The 19,887-nt window shown below is 39.0% G+C and overlaps 2 protein-coding genes across 2 annotated transcripts; one reads left to right on the forward strand and one right to left on the reverse strand.

The window, feature by feature from the left end:
- Window positions 1–3,840: 3,840 nt before the first annotated feature.
- Window positions 3,841–8,463, forward strand: LOC116317131 (zinc-binding protein A33-like). Its single transcript, XM_031735810.2, has one exon. It carries the CDS (start codon window positions 4,196–4,198, stop codon window positions 5,597–5,599), a length of 1,404 nt encoding a protein of 467 aa, XP_031591670.1. The 5' UTR covers window positions 3,841–4,195; the 3' UTR covers window positions 5,600–8,463.
- A 560-nt stretch (window positions 8,464–9,023) lies between these two features.
- Window positions 9,024–19,456, reverse strand: LOC116317145 (secretory carrier-associated membrane protein 3-like). Its single transcript, XM_031735825.2, has 8 exons — window positions 19,321–19,456; window positions 19,040–19,120; window positions 16,245–16,349; window positions 12,453–12,582; window positions 11,072–11,237; window positions 10,840–10,941; window positions 10,141–10,258; window positions 9,024–9,675 (listed from the first exon to the last, which is right to left on the reverse strand). The coding sequence occupies exons 1-8, from the start codon at window positions 19,342–19,344 to the stop codon at window positions 9,481–9,483; spliced, it is 921 nt and encodes a 306-aa protein (XP_031591685.1). The 5' UTR covers window positions 19,345–19,456; the 3' UTR covers window positions 9,024–9,480.
- Window positions 19,457–19,887: the final 431 nt, after the last annotated feature.

The raw sequence follows: 19,887 nt of genomic DNA on the forward strand, positions 1-19,887 counted from the left end.
GTTCTGTAATTTCCATTTATGTATTTATTCTATGGTGTGTGTTTCCTATAATCTCTCATGTATACTGTATGTCTTGACAAGTGTGTGTATGTGGTGGGGCTGATGTTACATACTTACATAAATATTGTCATGAACAGCAGTCTGAAGACAAACCAGACTTGTGGTTGTGGCAGGAACATTTCTTATATCTCATGTTATATCATTACTGTATAAGCAATGCAAGCTTCTTTGCTAAAGCAATGGTAGCAAGTTTAACTGTAAATAAATATCTGTACCTGTTTTAAAGAGCTTCGTGGTGTTTTATTTATTTATGTATTTATTTATTTTATCAACCAATAATTTTCCATTTATAGGCTTATCTTTTATTCAACTTTTTCAAGAATCTTTGCATTCCAGTGATAAAATATCCAAACACAAAATCCAAGAAGGTGAAGTAAAATTCTGGCAGAAGAGATTACTTCTTCTTCTTTGGACTGCTCTTTTTAGAGATCCTCACAGCAGATCATCTAATCCTGTCACTAGCACCCTCTTCTATCACACCACTGCTGCTGACAGTTTCAATTTCTAGTTTTTCCAATTCAATTTTTATTGACAGACTTTATGTCCATAGTCCCAAAAAAAAAAAGAAAAAAAGAAACAAGACAAAACACAACATATAAACCTTAATAAAAAAATATTAAACATTTGTAAAAATATAAAACCATAATATACATAAAATACACAATTACTTAGAAGAAATCAATAAATACACAAACACTTCAGCCAGTGCTTCCTCAGACTAGATGAGTAACTGGAACCACTCACCGTCGGATCTGTGAGTGCTAAAATTATACTGTTACTAGAGCCATCCAGTTGTTCCCTAATATTGAACATCAGATTTCTTAAACGTGCTTTAAAAGTCCAAACACCCACAGCTACAAACATCTGACTGGCACTACCGCCTCTAGGTATCCTACGAAGGATTCTCATTGCATCATTATATGCAACATGCAGGTTCTGCGTGTCTGTGAAGGTTCTCAGTCATCCAGGTCATCGTAGTCTAAGGAGCTTGGAAAGAAAAGTGTCTGGACTTCTTTAAGTTGCTTGAAGACGTTTCACCTCTCATCCGAGAAGCTTCTTCAGTTCTAAGGTGACATGGTGGAGAGTCCCAGATTTAAACCCCGTGGGAATATTCCCCCAAAGGGGGACAAAAGGACCCCCTGATGATCCTCTACCTAATCACATGAGCCAAGGTGTGAAAACGGGTGTGGGTCACAATCAGCCAGGGTTTCGGGTGAGCTCATTGTGAAACCTATCCCCACCCTATCATGTGATTTCCTGAGGTCAGATGGCCCAGGGTGTGAGTGGGAGTTAAGGCGCCTGGGAAGGGATCTCAAAACTGGATTATAGATGGCAGACAGTTGGTGTCGTAAACCACCGCCTGTGTTCAAAGATGGTCGCTCACAATGGACAAAAATGGCTTCTTTCACTCCTCTTTCAAACCATCTGTCCTCTCTGTCCAAAATGTGAATATTGGCATCCTCAAAAGAGTGACCTTTGTCCTTAAGATGCAGGTGGACTGCTGAGTCTTGTCCTGTGGAGGTGGCTCTTCTATGTTGTGCCATGCGCTTGTGAAGTGGCTGTTTGGTCTCTCCAATGTAGAGGTCTGGGCATTCCTTGCTACACTGTACAGCATACACCACATTGTTAAGTTTGTGTTTAGGAGTTTTGTCTTTCGGGTGAACCAGTTTCTGTCTGAGTGTGTTGCTGGGTCTGAAATGCACTGAGATGTCGTGCTTGGAGAAAACTCTCCTGAGTTTCTCTGATACACCGGCTACATAAGGGATGACAATCTTGTTGCGTCTGTCTTTCTTATCCTCCCTCGCTGGTGTCTGATCTTCTTTTCTGTGCCTCTTTGCTGACTTTATAAATGCCCAGTTAGGATACCCACATGTTTTGAGTGCTTCCTTTACATGTGTGTGTTCCTTCTTTATCCCTTCAGGCTTAGAGGGAACATGTTCTGCCCGGTGGTGTAGGGTCCTAATTACTCCAAGTTTGTGTTCCAGAGGGTGATGGGAGTCAAAGCGGAGGTACTGGTCCGTGTGTGTGGGCTTCCGGTAAACTTCGATGTTGAGGTTGCCATTCTCTTCAATGTGCACAGCGCAGTCCAGGAAAGGCAAGCAGCTGTCCTTTGTGCCTTCCCTGGTGAACTTATGTTTTTATCCGCGGCGTTAATGTGCGCAGTGAAGGATTCCACTTCTTGTGTTTTGATTTTGACCCAGGTGTCGCCTACATATCTGTACCAGTGGCTGGGTACTCTCCCTTTAAAAGAGCTAAGAGCCTTTCTTTCCACTTCTTCCATGTAAAGGTTGGCTACAACAGGTGACACAGGGGAGCCCATGGCACAGCCATGTTTTTGTCTGCAAAAACCCTCGTTGTATTTGAAATATGTGGTGGTAAGGCAGAGGTCTAACAGTGTGCAAATCTGAACGGGTGTGAAGTTGCAGCATGCAGGTTTTGCTTGCTACATTGTTTGTAGGAAGGCAGTATATAGCGGTGTGCAAAATGCTTTAAACAAAGCCACTTTAACTGGAAGTGAACAAAAGCGGAATTTGCGTGCAATAATATTTGCCTGCACATAGAGCTTACAACGTTGTCTGTATATGTCATCATCATCATTCATCATTCTCAGCTGTATGGACAAATCATCAACATATAAATTAAATAAAATTGGAGATAAAATCCCACCCTGTCTGACACCATTGCTAACACCAAAGGGGGCAGAAATACTGCTTCCCCATTTAACCTGCATCTTCTAATGAGTGTACAAGCAAGACAGAATCCTCACAATGTATCGAGGAACTCCCTGTTGCTTCAATTTATCAAGAAGTTTTCTGTGGTTCGCTCGATCAAAAGCTTTAGAGGCATCAATGAAACACATGAGGACAGATTAATTTGTGGCCCTATTCCTTGAGTGCAAATATGCACATCCCAGGTAGTACGCCACGAATCATAAACCCAGTGAAGCAGAGCGCTAGAAGAGGAGCCAGTCTTAAACTAGCATGTTTTATTCTCTCAGCTGCAGACTCATGCAGTTTAAGGTTTGACAGTAAATATGTAACTGAATTCAAACATAGGCTTAATCTGTGTGCAAATTTGATATGAGGCCAGACTAATGTTTACAGAAAAATAAAACTGTTGTAAAATTGTTTGCTGCCAACAAAAAAAATAGATGCACATTTATTCCTTGATTTAAGAATCTATCTTCATTACTGATGCTTATCAGGGAAATGCAAAAACTTTAAAGGCTACAAAAAACTTTAAACCCTCTTACCCTCCCCACAAAAGTCTGAAAGAACTTCAGGAAGGGTGACACTATTTTCTGGAGAATTGATTGGTAAATACGCAGTGATTTCATATCTGCTGACCTCTAATGTGAAACCTAATCTGGTCCAGAGCAACAGCACAAGTTACGGTGGTGTTCTACAATGGTAAGAAGTGAACCACCTTCATAGTACAGAAAAGCCAGGGTTAAGACTGAAGTTACCTGCGTAACAAGGAATCCTGCTTCAAAGCACAGGCGTCAGCTCATTTTCTTTTCTTTTCTTTTCTTTTCTTTTTGGCAGTTATACTTCTATCAACATGTTTGCAGAATTCTCCTATTATCAGTTAAAAATACTTTGTCTTTCTCTTCAAATATCCCTGGAATTGCATAAAACTATAAGTTGGTGCTACATTTCCTACCTTACCTGAATGCAGCAGAAATAAGTGCCTAACCGACCTACTTCTATTTTAGTCATTACCAAAAAGGGGAGGAGCTTTTTTTGTTGGTCTTGTCTAATACAGAAACTATATTTAAGGTGCTGTGCCCTGACATAGTGGCTTAATGTCTGACACACATTACCTGGAAAAACGTCACCTAAGAAATACCGGGAAACCGTTGTTGCTCATCCAGTAGGGAGAAAGAGACACGCCCTGAGAGGGAGAGAACGATTATCTCATTCAGATCAGACACACGACTTCCTGAGGGGGGAAAGCAACAGCAGCAAATACTGTGAGTACTGCAACTTTAAATTGCTATCCCATCTGTGATTCTAAGAAGGAAAAACGAGAGACTGGGATCTTCCGGGAACTTTCTGGAGGAGTAAGATTAGCCACGAATGACTGCTGTCGCATTGTGCTTTCTGCCTGGTGTGTTTTCAGCTTCAGTGAGATAATGGCTTTCCAGTCTGAGGAGGATCTCTCCTGTACTGTCTGCTTGGATATTTTTAAAGATCCTGTTGTCCTCTCCTGTAGCCACAGCTTCTGTAAAAGCTGTCTGCAGACATGGTGGGGTGATAAAACAGTACATGAGTGCCCTCTTTGTAAAAGGAAATCATCGAGGAGTGACCCACCTCGAAACCTGGCATTAGCAAAGGCGTGTAAGACATTCCAAATGGAGAGAGATCAGAGGGTTTCTGCGGTGTCAGAGGCTCTCTGTTGCCTGCACTCAGAAAAATTCAAACTCTTTTGTCTGGACCATCAGCTGCCGGTGTGTCTTATCTGCAGAGACTCAAAAATGCATACCAACCACAGGTTTAGACCCATCCAAGAATTTGCACAGGAGCAAAAAAAGGGGCTCCAGAAATTCCTGAAGCCTTTACATGAGAAACTAAAAGTATTTGAACAAATTAAAGAAAAGTGTGATAAAACAGCAGAACACATTAAGGTCCAGGCTCGCCACACAGAGAGACAGATTAAAGAGCATTTCAAGAGGATGCACCAGTTTCTACAAGAGGAAGAGGAGGCCAGGATCACTGCACTGAGGGAGGAAGAGGAGCAGAAGTTTAAGACAATACAGGAGAAGATTGAAGGTCTGATCAGAGAGATAGCAGCTCTTTCAGAAACGATTAGAGCCACTGAGGAGGAGCTAAAAGCCGAAGACGTCTCATTCCTGCAGAACTACAATGATGCAGTGGAGTTAGTCCAACAGCAGCCTCTACTGGATGATCCAGAGCTGGCCACAGGAGCTTTGATAGATGTGGCTAAACACCTGGGCAACCTGACCTTCAACATCTGGAACAAAATGAAGAAAATGGTCTCCTACTCTCCTGTGATTCTGGATCCAAACACTGCCAACCCAGAATTTATCCTCTCTGAAGATTTGACAAGTGTAAGTCACGGAGAGCGACAGAAGCTTCCCGAAAACCCAGAGAGGACTGACTATCATCGTTCCGTCCGCGGCTGGGAGGGCTTTAACTCGGGGACCCACAGCTGGGATGTTGAAGTGGGAGACAACACAGCCTGGTTTGTTGGAGTGGCAGCCGAATCCATCCAGAAAAGGGAGCGGGTAAAATCAGGATTCTGGCAAATCGAGTTCTACAATGGTAAATACAGCACACGCATACTGGGAGCCCCACCGTCTGCTCTCCGAGTAAAGAAGAAGCTGCAGAGGATCAGAGTTCATCTGGACTGGAACAGAGGAAAGCTGTCATTCTTTGATCCTGATACTGGCTCACACTTACAGAGTTTCACACACTCTTGCACTGACAAGCTGTTTCCATGCATAGGTACTTTAAACGAAATCCCACTGAAGATATTGCCAGACAAAATTTCTGTAACAAGAGATTATCTCAGTTAAAGTTTGGTGTGTTTGATAAGCAGATGCATTGTCCTTCCATGCATGGACTGACACCAAGGTAATGTGTCAAAGTATCACACACATGACCCAGAACTTAAGGTTTCTCAGCAGAAAACTGCAACGAAATGAGAAGATTAATGGTATTCTCACCACCCGTAAGTGGTTTTAATGTTACTAATGTTTGCATGCTGTAAAATCTGTAGACTTCACCCCCCAGAAATCAAGAAGTGGGAAATGCTGCCTGAGTTTCAATCATGTTCAAAGTACTTATTTACCTACTTAAGAAGGATAATAGCTGATTTATCCTACAGCAATAAATGAATGGGGTGTATTGCCATCAACAATTATGTCAGGTTCGTTTTGAATTAATGCGGTGTAAACAGTGGTATATCTGAAAGCTAGTACATCCAATAACAGTATTGAAAAGAAGAAAAACTCTGCGAAGCAAGATATGCTGGAATTCAAATGCAAGGCTAACATTATGCTAATGTAGACATATGCACTTTTTCTTGTTTTTATAACTCGGTTCTGATCCTCTCTCTACAACCCACATTTCAGAAAAAGTAACGGTTGCTTAAGGTTTGTCATTTTCAAGTTAACATTGTCAACTCAGTTTCTCTTGTGATGTCGGGTGGCTGTAGCTCAGGAGGTAGTGCCGGTTAACTACTATTTTCTAGGTTAGTGGTTCAATCCCTGGTTATTCCAAACTGTATGGATACTACCCAAGAATGGGTAAATGGGGCAAGTTGTAGAAAGTACTTTGGGTGCTTAGCTAGAATATAAAAGTTCTATATAAGGTCCATGTTAGGGTGATAGAGACACATAGATATAAAGACATCATTTACTACAGCACGGTTTCAACAACAGTGTTAACAATTAAGCTGAAAAAAGGCAATAATGTAGCATACTGAAGTAAAACTACTCTACTTAAAGTTAAATGTACTTTTTATTACTTTAGTTCAGATAATTTTATTAGAATACACTTTTTTAATGTGTGCCATACACAAGTTGTTTGTACTTGTAGAAACTATACAACATGTTAAAACACCCAGAACTCACTGTTGTCTCATCTGTGTGCCCCATACACAGCACAAATGTGTGTATCATTTAATTATGTGACAGACCTGTGTTTGGTTTTACAGAAAAGTCCAGGTGGACAACCAACTGAACCGAAAAGTGTCTGTATAAATTTTGTGCCACGTTCAGTCCGCTTATTGGCTGTGTCTGATGTGTCTGGGACAGAAGCAACAAACACAGGATTATGTGGTGTTCTGGGCCCTATTTCAGGAAACATGTTGAACAGTCTTTGAGCTGCTTCCTGGAAAAAGAGCCCTGGCCCGGTGGATTACATGTGAGGCCTCTGTTTATTTTATTGCTAGTTGGTACAGTCTGTGCATTCTGCACATCCATACTGCTCTGCCACCTCCCAGAATATGAAGCATACCACACTACAAGAGGATGTTTAATTCAGACTTACAGAGTAAACCTGGTAGTTCGATTGGATCAATCATAAACAACTCTCCTCCAAATGGTCTTGGTGCAGTGAGATTATCATGTTCACATCTGCACAAACAAACAAAAGGGAAAACAAACCAGAGTTTTACTTAAACTAAAGGAGTTAATTCATTTCCCCAAATGGTCACATTCAAAACATTGTGGAGGGCTGCACTAATAAGCCTATAGGAGATCAAATTAATAAACTGAAATAGAAATCACAACACTGCTAAATTAAAGAATAACATTTCAACATAACTGGCTTGTTTTTACATATCATACATGTTCTGAAAAATAGCTCAATATAACCAAGTCAGCTTGAAAAACTAGCATGGGTTTGGCTTTATACACTTATAGAGTAAGTGCATCGTTTCCTGCTTGTGTGGTGCTATTTCATAAAATGACCACATGGGGAGGCTGTAGACTTTTTCATTTTCATTTAAAGCCTTGATTGTCACTGAGACTTTATTGCAGTCAACTGACACTTAAATAGGTACACCTTACTGATACTTTGTTTTGTCCATATTAACGTGACAGCATCATGCAAATTGCTCTCGGTTCTCCTTTGACCTCTGACATTGACGAGGCAGTTTTACTCCTGCTCACTGGACATTTTCTCTTTATTTGGACCATTCTCTGTAAATATCAGGGATGGTTGTGTGGGAAATTCCCAGCATATATGCAGTTTCTGAAATTAGCCTGCCTTAAATCACCTTTGTTTCCTATTTTGATGCTTTTTTCAGTTCTCACAGATGGGACAGACATGGCTGGGGGATAGGAAAGGGAGAAAGAAAGAAGAAGGAAAAGAAAAACAGAGGGGAAGAGGGACAGTGAGAAAGGACATAAATCTCCTGGATCACCTGTTGAGAGAAAAAAAAGGAAAAAAGAGAAAACAAGCAAAAAAAGAGAGCGACATAATAAACACAAAACCATCGCATTAATAGCTAACAGCAAATAACAGTAAATACTAAATATTGAATGATGTTGTGCAGCACGCAGCATCGACTGCGCACAATGTGCTTTGAAACAGCAGCCAAGAAAGGTGTAGTTTGTGTCTATGAACAGTGTACACCTGTGTGGATCAGCACACTTGTTTCTCCACGTAACGATCTGCTAGAGGGTATTCTGATGCTTGACTTGAACTTCAGAAGGTAGTCTTGACCTGTGTCTACATGATAAAACGCTTACATGTATTGACTTGCTGTCATGTGATTGGCTGATTTTAACTTTAACAAGAAATGGGAAAATGTACAGAAAAGTGAGTTTACATGTGCGGCGTTTGATTTGCACTTTTTGAATGTTATACAATTGGAGGGTGTGTGTGAAAAAAAGTTTTTTTCAAAATGCTTAAGAATAAACATTAAAAGTGTCTTGGTTGTTTTCTGTAGTTATTTTTGCACCACATATCTGTTTTTTAAATACTTTTTTTATACATCCGATCAACATTTAAAAATTCAAATGTTTTTGTGAATTTTTGTGTTTTGTTCTTCATATTTTCCTTCTTTACTCAGTTACTTTTCAAACATTTCCCCTTTCCCTTTCAAAATATAAGAAATACTTTAAATGCTAATCGCTTCCTTTCATTTGCATATTTGAGCACATTTAACTGCATATCGTTAACTCTTACTGATGCAGTCAGTCTCAAAACTACACTTTATAAGAGAGCCAGTGTCATCCATTTCTACCATCATGAATAGGACTCATCTGGAAATTAATTCTTGTTGAATCTAATCTATTTTTTTAAGAAAGCAAAGATCATTTAAAAAGTATCAAGCACGTTGGCAAAATTCGCTTTTACATATCATCTGTTTCATAATGTCTAATAAGCTTCATACAGTTAAACACAATTACTATGACTGAAACACGCTTATTCTCGCTATAAATAAAAATAGTATACATGTATGCCTGAATAAAAACAAACAGGTGAGATGTTAGAACTCTTTTATTTTTATTTTAGTATACACTCAAAACTTGCAACAGACAGCTGCTGGGGTTTGGAAGAGAGTTGAACAAATGTTTAAAATATAATCTGATCATTTTTGGAGCAGGCTTCAGGATCTCCATGTATTAACATGCTGCTTTTGCTCCCTGTGAAAATGTTTCCTCCTGAATTTAAATATTTTTAATGTAAGAACAGCACATATTACATCAGGGGATATGACAGGTGAAATATTCAGTTTAAAATATACTGACAGCTCTCCAAGTAAGACTCTAAAATGAAATAAAATGGTTCAGTTATGAAGCTTAACTTTAATCTCAGCCAAACACTAAGATAAACCATACATGAACATTTCTAAGTTATCTAAGTGACATATATGTCATGTTCAACCTGAGTAGCGATAGACGGGGGGGGGGGGAGACAATGTCCGCTGTTCTTGCCGGCTCTATCAAGGAGCGGTGGAGGCCCCCTGGGCAACACTGGCAGAGGCGCTGGCAATAGCCTGGTTTACAGCCTGGTTTACAGCCTGGTGTACAGCCTGGTTTACAGCCTGGCGTACAGCATGATTGGACATGACTGCAGTGGCCAACTCAGCCTGGGCCTTCTGAAAGCTGCCATCGGTTTGCTTGTACAGATTGTGGATCTGGAATGGGAAAGACAAGAGTACACTGACACCTGATACTTGCAGCAATTCATCATCTTATTATGCACGCTGTGAGGGTGAAAACGATACCCACAACCTGATATTGTGGCTATTCTTCAGGCTCTTTATCTACTAAATGCTTCGCGGTAGATGGACGACCTGGACTACGTGGTGAGAGGACTGTGTTTACTTGAAGCTTGGACAATTTTGTTCTTGTTCTAGACCGTTGACTTTCCTGATCAAATATGACCCACTTAATTTTTGGCTTTACAAGCATAATCCATATCAGTTTATTTATTTTGAATCGGAAATTCAGACAGAGAAACGCTGTGACATTTTCAGTGTTTTAGTGTCACTGTCTGGATTTCAAATACTGAAGTTGTAAGACTATCTGAAAATCTGCTGATAAAAATAACAGCCTGATTTAGAGTTCTTTATGGGACCTAAAAATGTGAACAAATGTACCCTTTTCAGCATGACGACCCCCATAACGGTTTCTGCAGTAAAGAGAGTGGCATTGATCATCATGATCGCACCGGCAATGAGGCTGTAGCTCAGAGCTGAAAGGCTCACAATCCAACCACTGAAGGACAGAGAAACACACAAAGATCAAACATACAAGAACACATACTGTGAAAATAGAGGTTTAAAATAGTATCCTCATTTGTCCCTAAAATTGAATAGGTATTGATAAAACAATATGTAAAGCAGGTATTAAATATGCACTTATTATCACCACCAAATTCAAGACGTTTGAAGAAAATAAGCCTTTTTTCAACTCATTCGATTCATTTTTATGGCTTACAACAACTATAAATACATGATACAGACAACAAGCAATGCACCTAGAATGAACAAAGTGCATGGACAAGAACAACAAATGTAGGAATCACATTGCTCAAAAGATTTAGAAAGAATTTTGTATTAGTTCATTAGCCAATATAATTGGACTACCTTTCTCTATAGTTAAAAATAAGATCCAAGTCTTAATGCTTCCAAATGAGCAGGATTTCTAGTATTGTTTAGACTTTAACTGAGCCATATACTTTTGGGTTTTAACTCAATAGTTGCTTTTCTATCAGTTTGACCTACTGACTGCCAGCAACCACTCGCCAGCTAGTTTTTAGCTGGGATAACAAAGAGATGTTTGTTTAGGTACCTTACCTGAACCCCCAGCCAGGGATGCCGATGGTCATGATGACAAAGACAACCACTTGGGCAAAGAAAATGAAGAAGAAGGCAAAGAAGTTGAAGGAGCTGTCATTCCTAGAAGAGGGAACAATATAATTACTGATCTGTCTGCACAGTAACTAACAACTCAGACATTTTTTTGTACTGAGCAAAAACCAAAAAGGAAAACAACTCTGAATTTCTTCACCAAGACGGAGGTACACACCTGAAGGCTTTGCACACAGGTCGATACCAGCAGAAAAAGGAGCAGGGAGTGAAAAGTCCGACCCACAGCACGGCGAGGTACAGACCAGAGCGAGCATCACTGGACAAGGTGATGCAGAACAGGACCAGGGAAGTGATCAGGTTGAAAAACAGTGTGCCTGTGCAAACTGGACGTAGATAAGCAACAAAGAGACTATGAATAAAAAGGAAAAGAACTGCAGCCTGACTTTAGGGATCAAAACCAAACCCATCCTTCTCCCTTTTGACTCTGGCTGATGCAATATGATGCCATTTTTCACAGGTACTGTTGTCGTCTGCTGCCTGGTCAAGATTTCAGAGTGTGACAGGCCGTTATTAAAAAAGCTCTACACTGTTTTTAAATCTCTTGTTCTTTGCATTTTCACACAGAAGCTGCACAATGTAATCTTAATAACACTTTCACAGTTTTGCAGGTTCAGGTGTCCTCGAAATCTGATAATTCTGCAAAAATCTAAATTATAATTATTAATCACACAAGCAGTTACAGGCTGCTTTTACTGGATACACCCTGTGACAGCTCAGTCAGCTGAATTGCATCAGCTCTTAAGAAATGGATGGCTGTATTGACAGATGGCAGGAATATGCCAAATATGGTACTTTTGGTGCTGTCCTTTGGCAGCTGATACCAGGCAGTATATCCTGCCGGTCTCAAAGCAAACAGTCTCCTCTAAAATCCCCTCTGTGAAACTTCACAAAATGCAGTTAGAAGTCCAATATTTATGCCCTCCATCATGTTTTCCAAAGCCATTCAGTGGTCCAAATTGGAATTTTTGCAAGGCCAATTCTGGCCTCCAGGCCTTATGTTTGACATCTCTGCTTTAGCCATTTAAAACTGTAAAAGAACAAAACTAGAACTTGTTTCTGTTTTGTTTCCCTTCTTCTATTTAGCAACATTAACTTTCTCTCTCACTTTCAAAATCAGCATCAAGTGTCAGTATCAAGGAAATATTAAAGGCTCCTCTTACATTTTTTTCCCTGGCCTAATCTAAGAGACAAGGTGTGGAGAAATTCTACAATTTCTCTTTGAAGGAGTCAGCGAGAACTTCTGCAAGCTTAACCAGCTGGATCGGTTGTTTTGGAGATGCCCCATGTCAGTGTCCCCAAGTCTTTGATCTAACAGTGAAGTGCGAGTCTTTGTACAGTCTTGTGCCAGACAGTGCAGGAAAAGTTACGCATGCACGAATCAGTGTTCACTGTCTCTAACTAGGAAGTCTTAAGTGTTAACATATGAGTATTTTAACAAACAAAATTCCCTTTAACTAAAAAAACCCTTCATAACGATGTTAAATTTTGACACAGAATGTGCAAATTAATAGTAACTGTTAAAAGTTGCAGGAACTCACACAACCAGAAGTAGTACATAATGGTGACCGTGCGCTGGAACTGCTGGATGATCTCCACATTGATGTCCTGATAGAAACAGGGACCCACAGAGCTGAAGGAAGGCGGGGAGGGGGCAGTTATTCTCCCGGGCTGAAGAAGAATAAAGTCAAAAAACACTTTGGTGTCACTGGGATGTCATCAGTTCATTTCCTATTCGTTTAACAGGTGTTAGAATGTATGAACACATCTGTTAGAGCCAATCTATAGAGAAATATTTTTGATACTGTTTCAGTTATTATGTTACATGTTTGATTTTGTATAATATGTTGTTAGAGAATATATGCGCGTGTTTAATTTGTGTCGGGTAAGAAAACATCACAGCGCATGTGTGGCAGCAGGTTAGAATGAGCCAGGACGGCAATGGAAATGTGCGCTGTAGCAGCAAATGGTTTTTTGACCGTGACATCGTTTGTTTGTATGTACAAGTCAGAAATAAATCTGGACAGCTCACATTAAGAAGTGGAAGAACTATTTTTTCAAAGCTTGGGACAGAAATTCACCACTACAACATCCCTCCAGTTTTAGCAAGTTTACACTGGCTCCCTGTCAATTGTCGCATTGATTTTTAGATTCTTTTACTTACTTTCAAAGTTTTAAATGGTGTGGCACCCAGTTATTTAAGAAAACTCCTAAACATATATAACCCCAAAGAGCACTGAGATCGTCTAGCCAGATGATCTGAGTACAACCGAGGTCTGGATTGAAGCATAGAAGGAGATCAGGCCTTCGCAGTTGCAGCGCCTTGACTCTGGAATAACGTGCCAGATGATATTCGCACTTCAGAGTCTATACATTCTTTCAAATTGCATCTTAAAACTCACTTTTTACGTGGTTTTTAATTCAAGTTCAGTTTGAGTATCACCAGGCTTGTTTTATGTTTGTTATGTTTGTTTTGGTTTTATGTTAATACTTTTTCATCGCCTCATCTCATTTATCTGTATTTGTTTTTATATTGTTTTCTCTTGTTCTTAACTAATTGTGAAGCACTTTGGTCACCTTTGTTGCTTTTAAATGTGCTACAGAAATAAATTTGATTTGATTCATGCAAGTTCATTAAACCTTATGATATTTATATTACAGGATGTTTGTACTTGTTTTTGCGAGACCTGTGCTTTATTTATGGTCACATCATGACAAAATAGCCGTGCAAAACTTCAGGTTCATACTTAGCGCATTTTCATCACTGAACAGGCAACAAAGAGTTCCTCTGTGATCCAGACTCCTCTGTGTTTAGACCAATGTTCCCACTAAGCTGCGCGCGTGCGCAATTGCGTACTGCTGGCACGGTCTCTGCGCACAGAAAAAAAATCTAACCTGAATTGAAATTAACATTAATACTTTAACAATTCTGTTTTCCAGTGTTAGTCAGTAAGTGACTGGCTGCTCCTGTATGGGATTAGAACGATGCCACCTTATCCCATAGTCCAGCCAATAATGCGATTCACATTCGTATATACGCAGCTAATCATTGACAGGCTATGACAGCGTCCTTATGTGCCGACACCGGTGTTTTAGCTAGTAAAGCGGCATGGCTGATGTGGAGTGAAGCCACGTTAATGACAACGTGTACAACCATTGGAGATGTGAGCAGGACAGACGAACAATTGACGGATAAAGTGTTGACTTTATACCAGTTTTAAATTGTGTTGATAGGTCACGTAACACCAGAGTTATGATAAAAATATCTGCAATGTTTGGTTTACTTCCTGCATTGTTTATATTTACTGCGGAAAGAAACTGTAAAAACTGCGTTTTATAAGGAAAACGCTCGAAAGCACTCTCCACCTGTGAGCAAACCCCGGCCTTTCCTATTGGTGGAAAAATGTACCATGTCGACCAATCAAAAAATTATATGGCGACATGGCATTTAGTTGTTTAGGAAGGGGGAAGTTTTAGGAGTAACGGCAGTGTTTTGAGATGTGAGAGATTTGCTACGTTTAGCGCAAATCTTGTATAGTTAGTGTGTAGTGTAGTCAATAGTTTTGTTGTGTGTGTCAGAACAATGAGGCGACTACTGAATGTTACAGGTGTTACAGGAGTGATACATCTCCTGTTGTCAGGCCTGCAGGTATCAGGCTGTTGTTCTCCTTTATCTCATAGTGGACAGAAATTATGTTTTTGTGTGGCATCAAATTTCATGCAGAACAGCTGATTGTTCTGTAAATAGTTTGAAATATTTATTTAAAAAAAAAAACGCCTTGGCTGCATTTTTAGGTAAACAGCTGCAAAAAACGTTGTTGTTTGCAAAACTCAGTTACTTTTTTGAAGAAGTAACTATACCTGTATAACTGTAAATGCTGTAATTTGATTATTTTAATAAACCATGTAACTTGGATGGATTCGATGCTGGCGTGACCACAGTGCACACGTCTGTTGTTGCTCAGTTGTCCAAGGGACCGCTCAGGGAGTTTGTGTGTTCGCTCAGACACATGAAAAATTAGAGGGAACATTGGTTTAGACCTAAAGCGGTTTCATCCATGCCCAAAACTATTACACAGAACATGTAAACGCCAATGTTGTCCTTTCATTACACAGCCATAAGCACATTTAAGAATTTCAATGGATGACTATATTTCTCCCACTTTTCTCCCACTGAAAACACTATGTCCAGAGGAACAGAATCAACTTTTGGGGATATTAGAACATTTCTTTGACAAAAAAAGCAATCAGTTACAAGAAGTACTCTTTCTTCTGAAGAGTAGTGTAAGCTCCAGCATTGCAATGTCCTTTTTTTAATCCTGACACCAGCACAATGTCACCCCTCGTCGTTTTTTTTTAATGTGCAGAGGGAACTTCAGCTACTATCAGCTGCCTTAGGTGCTCCTTAGGTGCTTTTATGAAGCAGATGGTGGTTAGCTGGTGTTGTTGCCAGGTACTTTATAAACAGTAACCAGTTATCCATCCCTTCTTCATTTCATAATGAATCCAGCATCATGTACTCTGCTCTATTGCACATATAAGTCTGGAAATGTGTTATATCCATGTTGTTATTATCCGTTTATCAACTCTGTTGAGTACACAAAGCAATGAAAAAAACTGGAGCCCAATTCTTTGTATCTGTGCATATACTTGATCAATAAAGCTAATTCTAAAAAAAATTGAATGTGGCTTCTTTTACTTGTGAAGCTGTGGGTGCTCAAAAATTGCAATAATCACATACACAGTAAGAAATAAAAAATAATGTTGGACAAGGATCTTTTAAATCTAAAGGTTTAAAATTCTCTGACTTCTACTTTTAACTCCCCATCCCATCATCCCACTCTATCTCTTACAGGCTCCTGCTACGAGGTAGCTCCTGGGGTTTCTTTGCCAGCTCCTCCTACTTCCTCATCAGCTCTGCCTTAGCAGCATTCACTACAGGCTAGCACAGAGTGAATTAGGCATTAGAACTCTATGTCAAAGTTATTATGCATAATTACATATATAGGTCTTAAAGGTGCTCCAGTGGTTGTGCTTAGGTATATTACTGGTTCAACTGAGTAATTCAGGCAGGTCTGCCTAAAATTGAGGTGGGATCCATAAAGCTGGTGGCATTAAAAAAATCATGCAAATGAAGTGCTGTCCTGCTGATTATTTCTGGGATTTTTTTTAAGCATTCAGCACCCAGATATACACAGCAGAAATTAGTGCAACACTTCATTTTAATAGCCATGAAAACACTCCTGCTTTTCTAGATCCAGCTTCCCCTGAACATTCTGATGGTAAGCTGATGTAAATCACAGTAAAGAGGGTCTTTACTGTATAGTGTTTACCTGGGAGTTGTAGGAGCCATATATGTGAGACTCCATAGGCGTTGTCATGCCCTTTGGGGTCTGCACAGGTGCAGATGGAGGAATGGCTTCATATGGTGGAGGAGGCTGTAGCATGGTTAAAAAAGAAAAACCGACATCATACTTCAGTCTGACAAAAAATGTGGTCTTCAAAAAATTATTCCAAAGAACTTGGATTTAGTTAGTGAATGAAAGAATTATGAATTAAAGTATTAATTGTTAATTAATTAAAAGTATTAATGTATAAGATATACAGATCATACACATTTTAAAACAATACAAAAAAGTAAAATTACACATTTATGTCCACAAGTAATATCTTACTTTTTGTTAACTGATCTCTCTAGATAATTCTGAGCACAAAGCTGCAGGTAACAGCATTTAGACCTCTTCATTCTGAAAAGCCTTTTATCCCATATCTCACACACAGCTATATCCTGTGGAGTAATAACCTTCTCTACTCATGGTGGCTTCACTCATTTGACTTTTATGCCCCACTGGTTTAAGCCATTATCATTATCATCATCCACCCCTTACTTTCAAAATTTACTTTATTTAGAGTCAGTTAGTCAAACCATTATTTTGTTTTTAAATGTATTTATTAATTTTTTTTTCTGTTATTTTAGGGAGAAAAAAGGTCAAAAGGTACCAGAACAGAACTTGGGGTGATTCATTTTAACAGACAAGATGTGTATAACTAAATACACAGAAATGGATGATATTAATATGATAATAAAATAACTCTGGGTTTAAGTAAGGAGGAATATTTAAAGTGACGTATTCTCTCCATTTTGCCCATATTTCCTCAAACTTTAACCACCTGTAGTATCATGAAGAAGGTGATTTTTTTTTACCAGTCTTCTATGCCTGGGATTTCTGGTTTAAGCCATTTCAGATCATAATTCTATAAATGTTATATTGACAGCAGTATATTTATAAACACAGTACAAGTATATAGGACAATATGTTGGACCCCTGTAGTTCTAGGCATCCCCCCCACACACAAATCAAACCATATCTGATGAAAAGAGCTTCAAATGTCTGCTGACTTTGCTTCACAATAAAGTTTTTAAATGGACTTCAAAAGATCCCAGCGGTGTATTCATATGTGTGGATTTGTGACATTAAGCAGGAAGTGGCCCATCTGTGTGGGAAATGTAACACCAAAGTCATGGAAGCTTGTGCAAAGTTATTTACCATCATTTAACAATATAGGTTTTATTGTAATGTAATTTATTTGTAAATGTTCCATAATTAGGAATCTTATTTTGACATTCTTCAGTTATTTCAGTCTAAAAATGTATTGAGTATACAGTTTAAAAAATGATTATTACTGATTTAAGTGTTACAGAATCACCAGTTTATCTCTATATTAATGTTAAAATTATGCTATTATATTCTATATTATATAATTGACTCATAAATGACCCGAGTCTGATATTTTAATTGCTAGAACAACTTGGTTGCTTGGGGGTTAAAAGCCTTTTCACCTTGTGAAGTTCCACTTCTACCACATCTTTACTGTTGCAAAAATTTCACAGATTTCAATTCAGGATTCTCTGAGTGCCATGCCTCTCTATTAGAAATGACTCTGTTCTGCATTTTAGGAAAAACGGGATTACACAATGGTGCAATTCACAAATATACTGTAAATATTCTTGTGAGAAGGTATGCAGCTTGTGAGCTCTGCTACAAATGCTACATAAACAACTTCAAGTTTAGTTCCTGTTGCTGCAGAGTTTGCTAGTATCAAAGAAAGACAAGAAGTACACATGAACTCAAGGTGTTTCCTAGCAACAAAAACCTAGTGATACAGCTGGTTTTGCTGGTTAAGAAAGATTAACCAGGAGAACCAGTCCTGGTCCTTCCTGTTAAAAGAGCCCTCCCCCCCCCACAGTTACCATATGCGTGCTCATAGAGAATGACCTGATCACTTGGGTTCTGTCTCTAATATTCTGGGGTCCTTAGTTTTCTGTATAAAGTCCCTTGGGATGACTGCTGTATACAGTTAAGGAAGAAGTACACATTTACCATGCACATTAATCTCATGAAATTCTAAGGCTTTTAATTTTTTTAACTGTTCTTTTTCCAGGGTGGAATGACTGTACAGCATACATATTTAATGACTCTATAAAACAAGAATTGGGTGCGCTAGTTTGAATTATTTTGGATTTTCTCTAATCCATACAGGGTAAAATACACTTAAATCTTTTAAAAGGTGATCCTGAAGATTCAACGGTTTCTTTTAGCTTGACAGGGCCGAGACCTATCAACTTCTCATTACTGATCATGATTGACTACAGCTGGTAGATTCTCTTTATGCATGCATGCATACATACATACATACATACATACATACATACATACATACACACACACACACACACACACACACACACACATGTATGTGTGTGTGTGTATATATATATATAGAGTTTAGTTGAAGATCATAATTCTATAAAAGTTAAAACGAGTGAAGTGAAAAGTGAAACAGAAAGCATGACGACACCAAAGTGACTCTGCAGCAACTTACAAAAAGAATTGGAATTAACACTTATTCACAAGAACAATTGCTCTTTACTAAAGATAATATCTCAGAGCTCAGGATTATCTGTGTGAGCATGCTTTCTTAAATATTTGAACCAACTCAGGCCGCAAACCAGAAGCCAGATGCTTAGAAAATACACAGGAAGCATGAGAAACAGGCTCTCTGGATCTCTGTGTCCTGTGTAACAAAAGCAGGAATAAAAAAACTGGTTAAACCAAATAATGCTCACGTCAGTTGTATTATGAACCAGGTTGTAAAGGTCCAGTGTGGTATATCCTATGTTGCTGTTGTGTTGAGTCACTGCAGGGTCCTAACAGACAGGACAAAGAAAGAGTTATTCAGCATCCTTATTTATTCATGTGGTCACTATGAATAAGAGTTACAAGTGGGAAAACACTGAGGAGGATCTGGCAGGCCCTAAAATAAGTCACATGAGCAACAACACACCAGCTGCCCACCCATACATCCATCCATTACCCTGACGTTAGCTTCATGTCCAACATCTCTCACCTGAAAAGGGTTTTGGTCCTCCATCGGTTCTGGGAAGTTTGTGTATTTTTATATCTTACTAGCAGTTAGCTTGAAGAAGCCACTGTGTACTCACTGATGTCAACGCTGGAGCAAAAAGATAAGAGAAAAAATATCCCTGCATTTGTTTCCATTACAAAACAAAAGAAAAGGCGTGGCCGTACTTGCGTTCTTGCTTATCCGGAATTCTCAAGAACGCAGCGATCGCACGATCATTTTACAATTGGAATGGCAGTGTACTTGATAACATCACAGCTCTGGAGTTTTTACTGTCATTCATTTAACTGTGATTAATATTTGCAATGGAAATGACACATAACATGAAAAAAAAATACACATGATGTAGTAGATTTTTTAAGAAAAAAAGATCATTTAAAAAAGTATCTTAAGCACTTTGGCAAAATTCGCTTTTACATATCATCTGTTTCATAATGTGTAATAAGCTTCTAATAAGCCTAATAAAGAGCAATAAAAGACTGAAGCGCATGACTTAAAGTGGTCATTGCTATGGTGTCAAGAAGCAAAGGTTTTTTTTTTGCTTAAACTTGT

The sequence above is a fragment of the Oreochromis aureus genome, linkage group 5 (genome assembly GCF_013358895.1).
Source record: "Oreochromis aureus strain Israel breed Guangdong linkage group 5, ZZ_aureus, whole genome shotgun sequence".
NCBI lineage: Eukaryota > Metazoa > Chordata > Actinopteri > Cichliformes > Cichlidae > Oreochromis > Oreochromis aureus.

What these genes read in the sequence shown, in the direction of transcription:
- LOC116317131 (XM_031735810.2), top strand. Translation starts at nt 4,196, where the DNA reads ATGGCTTTCCAGTCTGAGGAGGATCTCTCCTGTACTGTCTGCTTGGAT.
- LOC116317145 (XM_031735825.2), bottom strand. Translation starts at nt 19,344, where the DNA reads ATGGAGGACCAAAACCCTTTTCAG. An exon ending in TGGTTCATAATACAACTGAC is followed by an intron (nt 16,350 to 19,039) that starts GTGAGCATTATT and finishes ACCATGCTACAG; the next exon opens with CCTCCTCCACCATATGAAGC. An exon ending in TATGTACTACTTCTGGTTGT is followed by an intron (nt 11,238 to 12,452) that starts GTGAGTTCCTGC and finishes ATCTACGTCCAG; the next exon opens with TTTGCACAGGCACACTGTTT.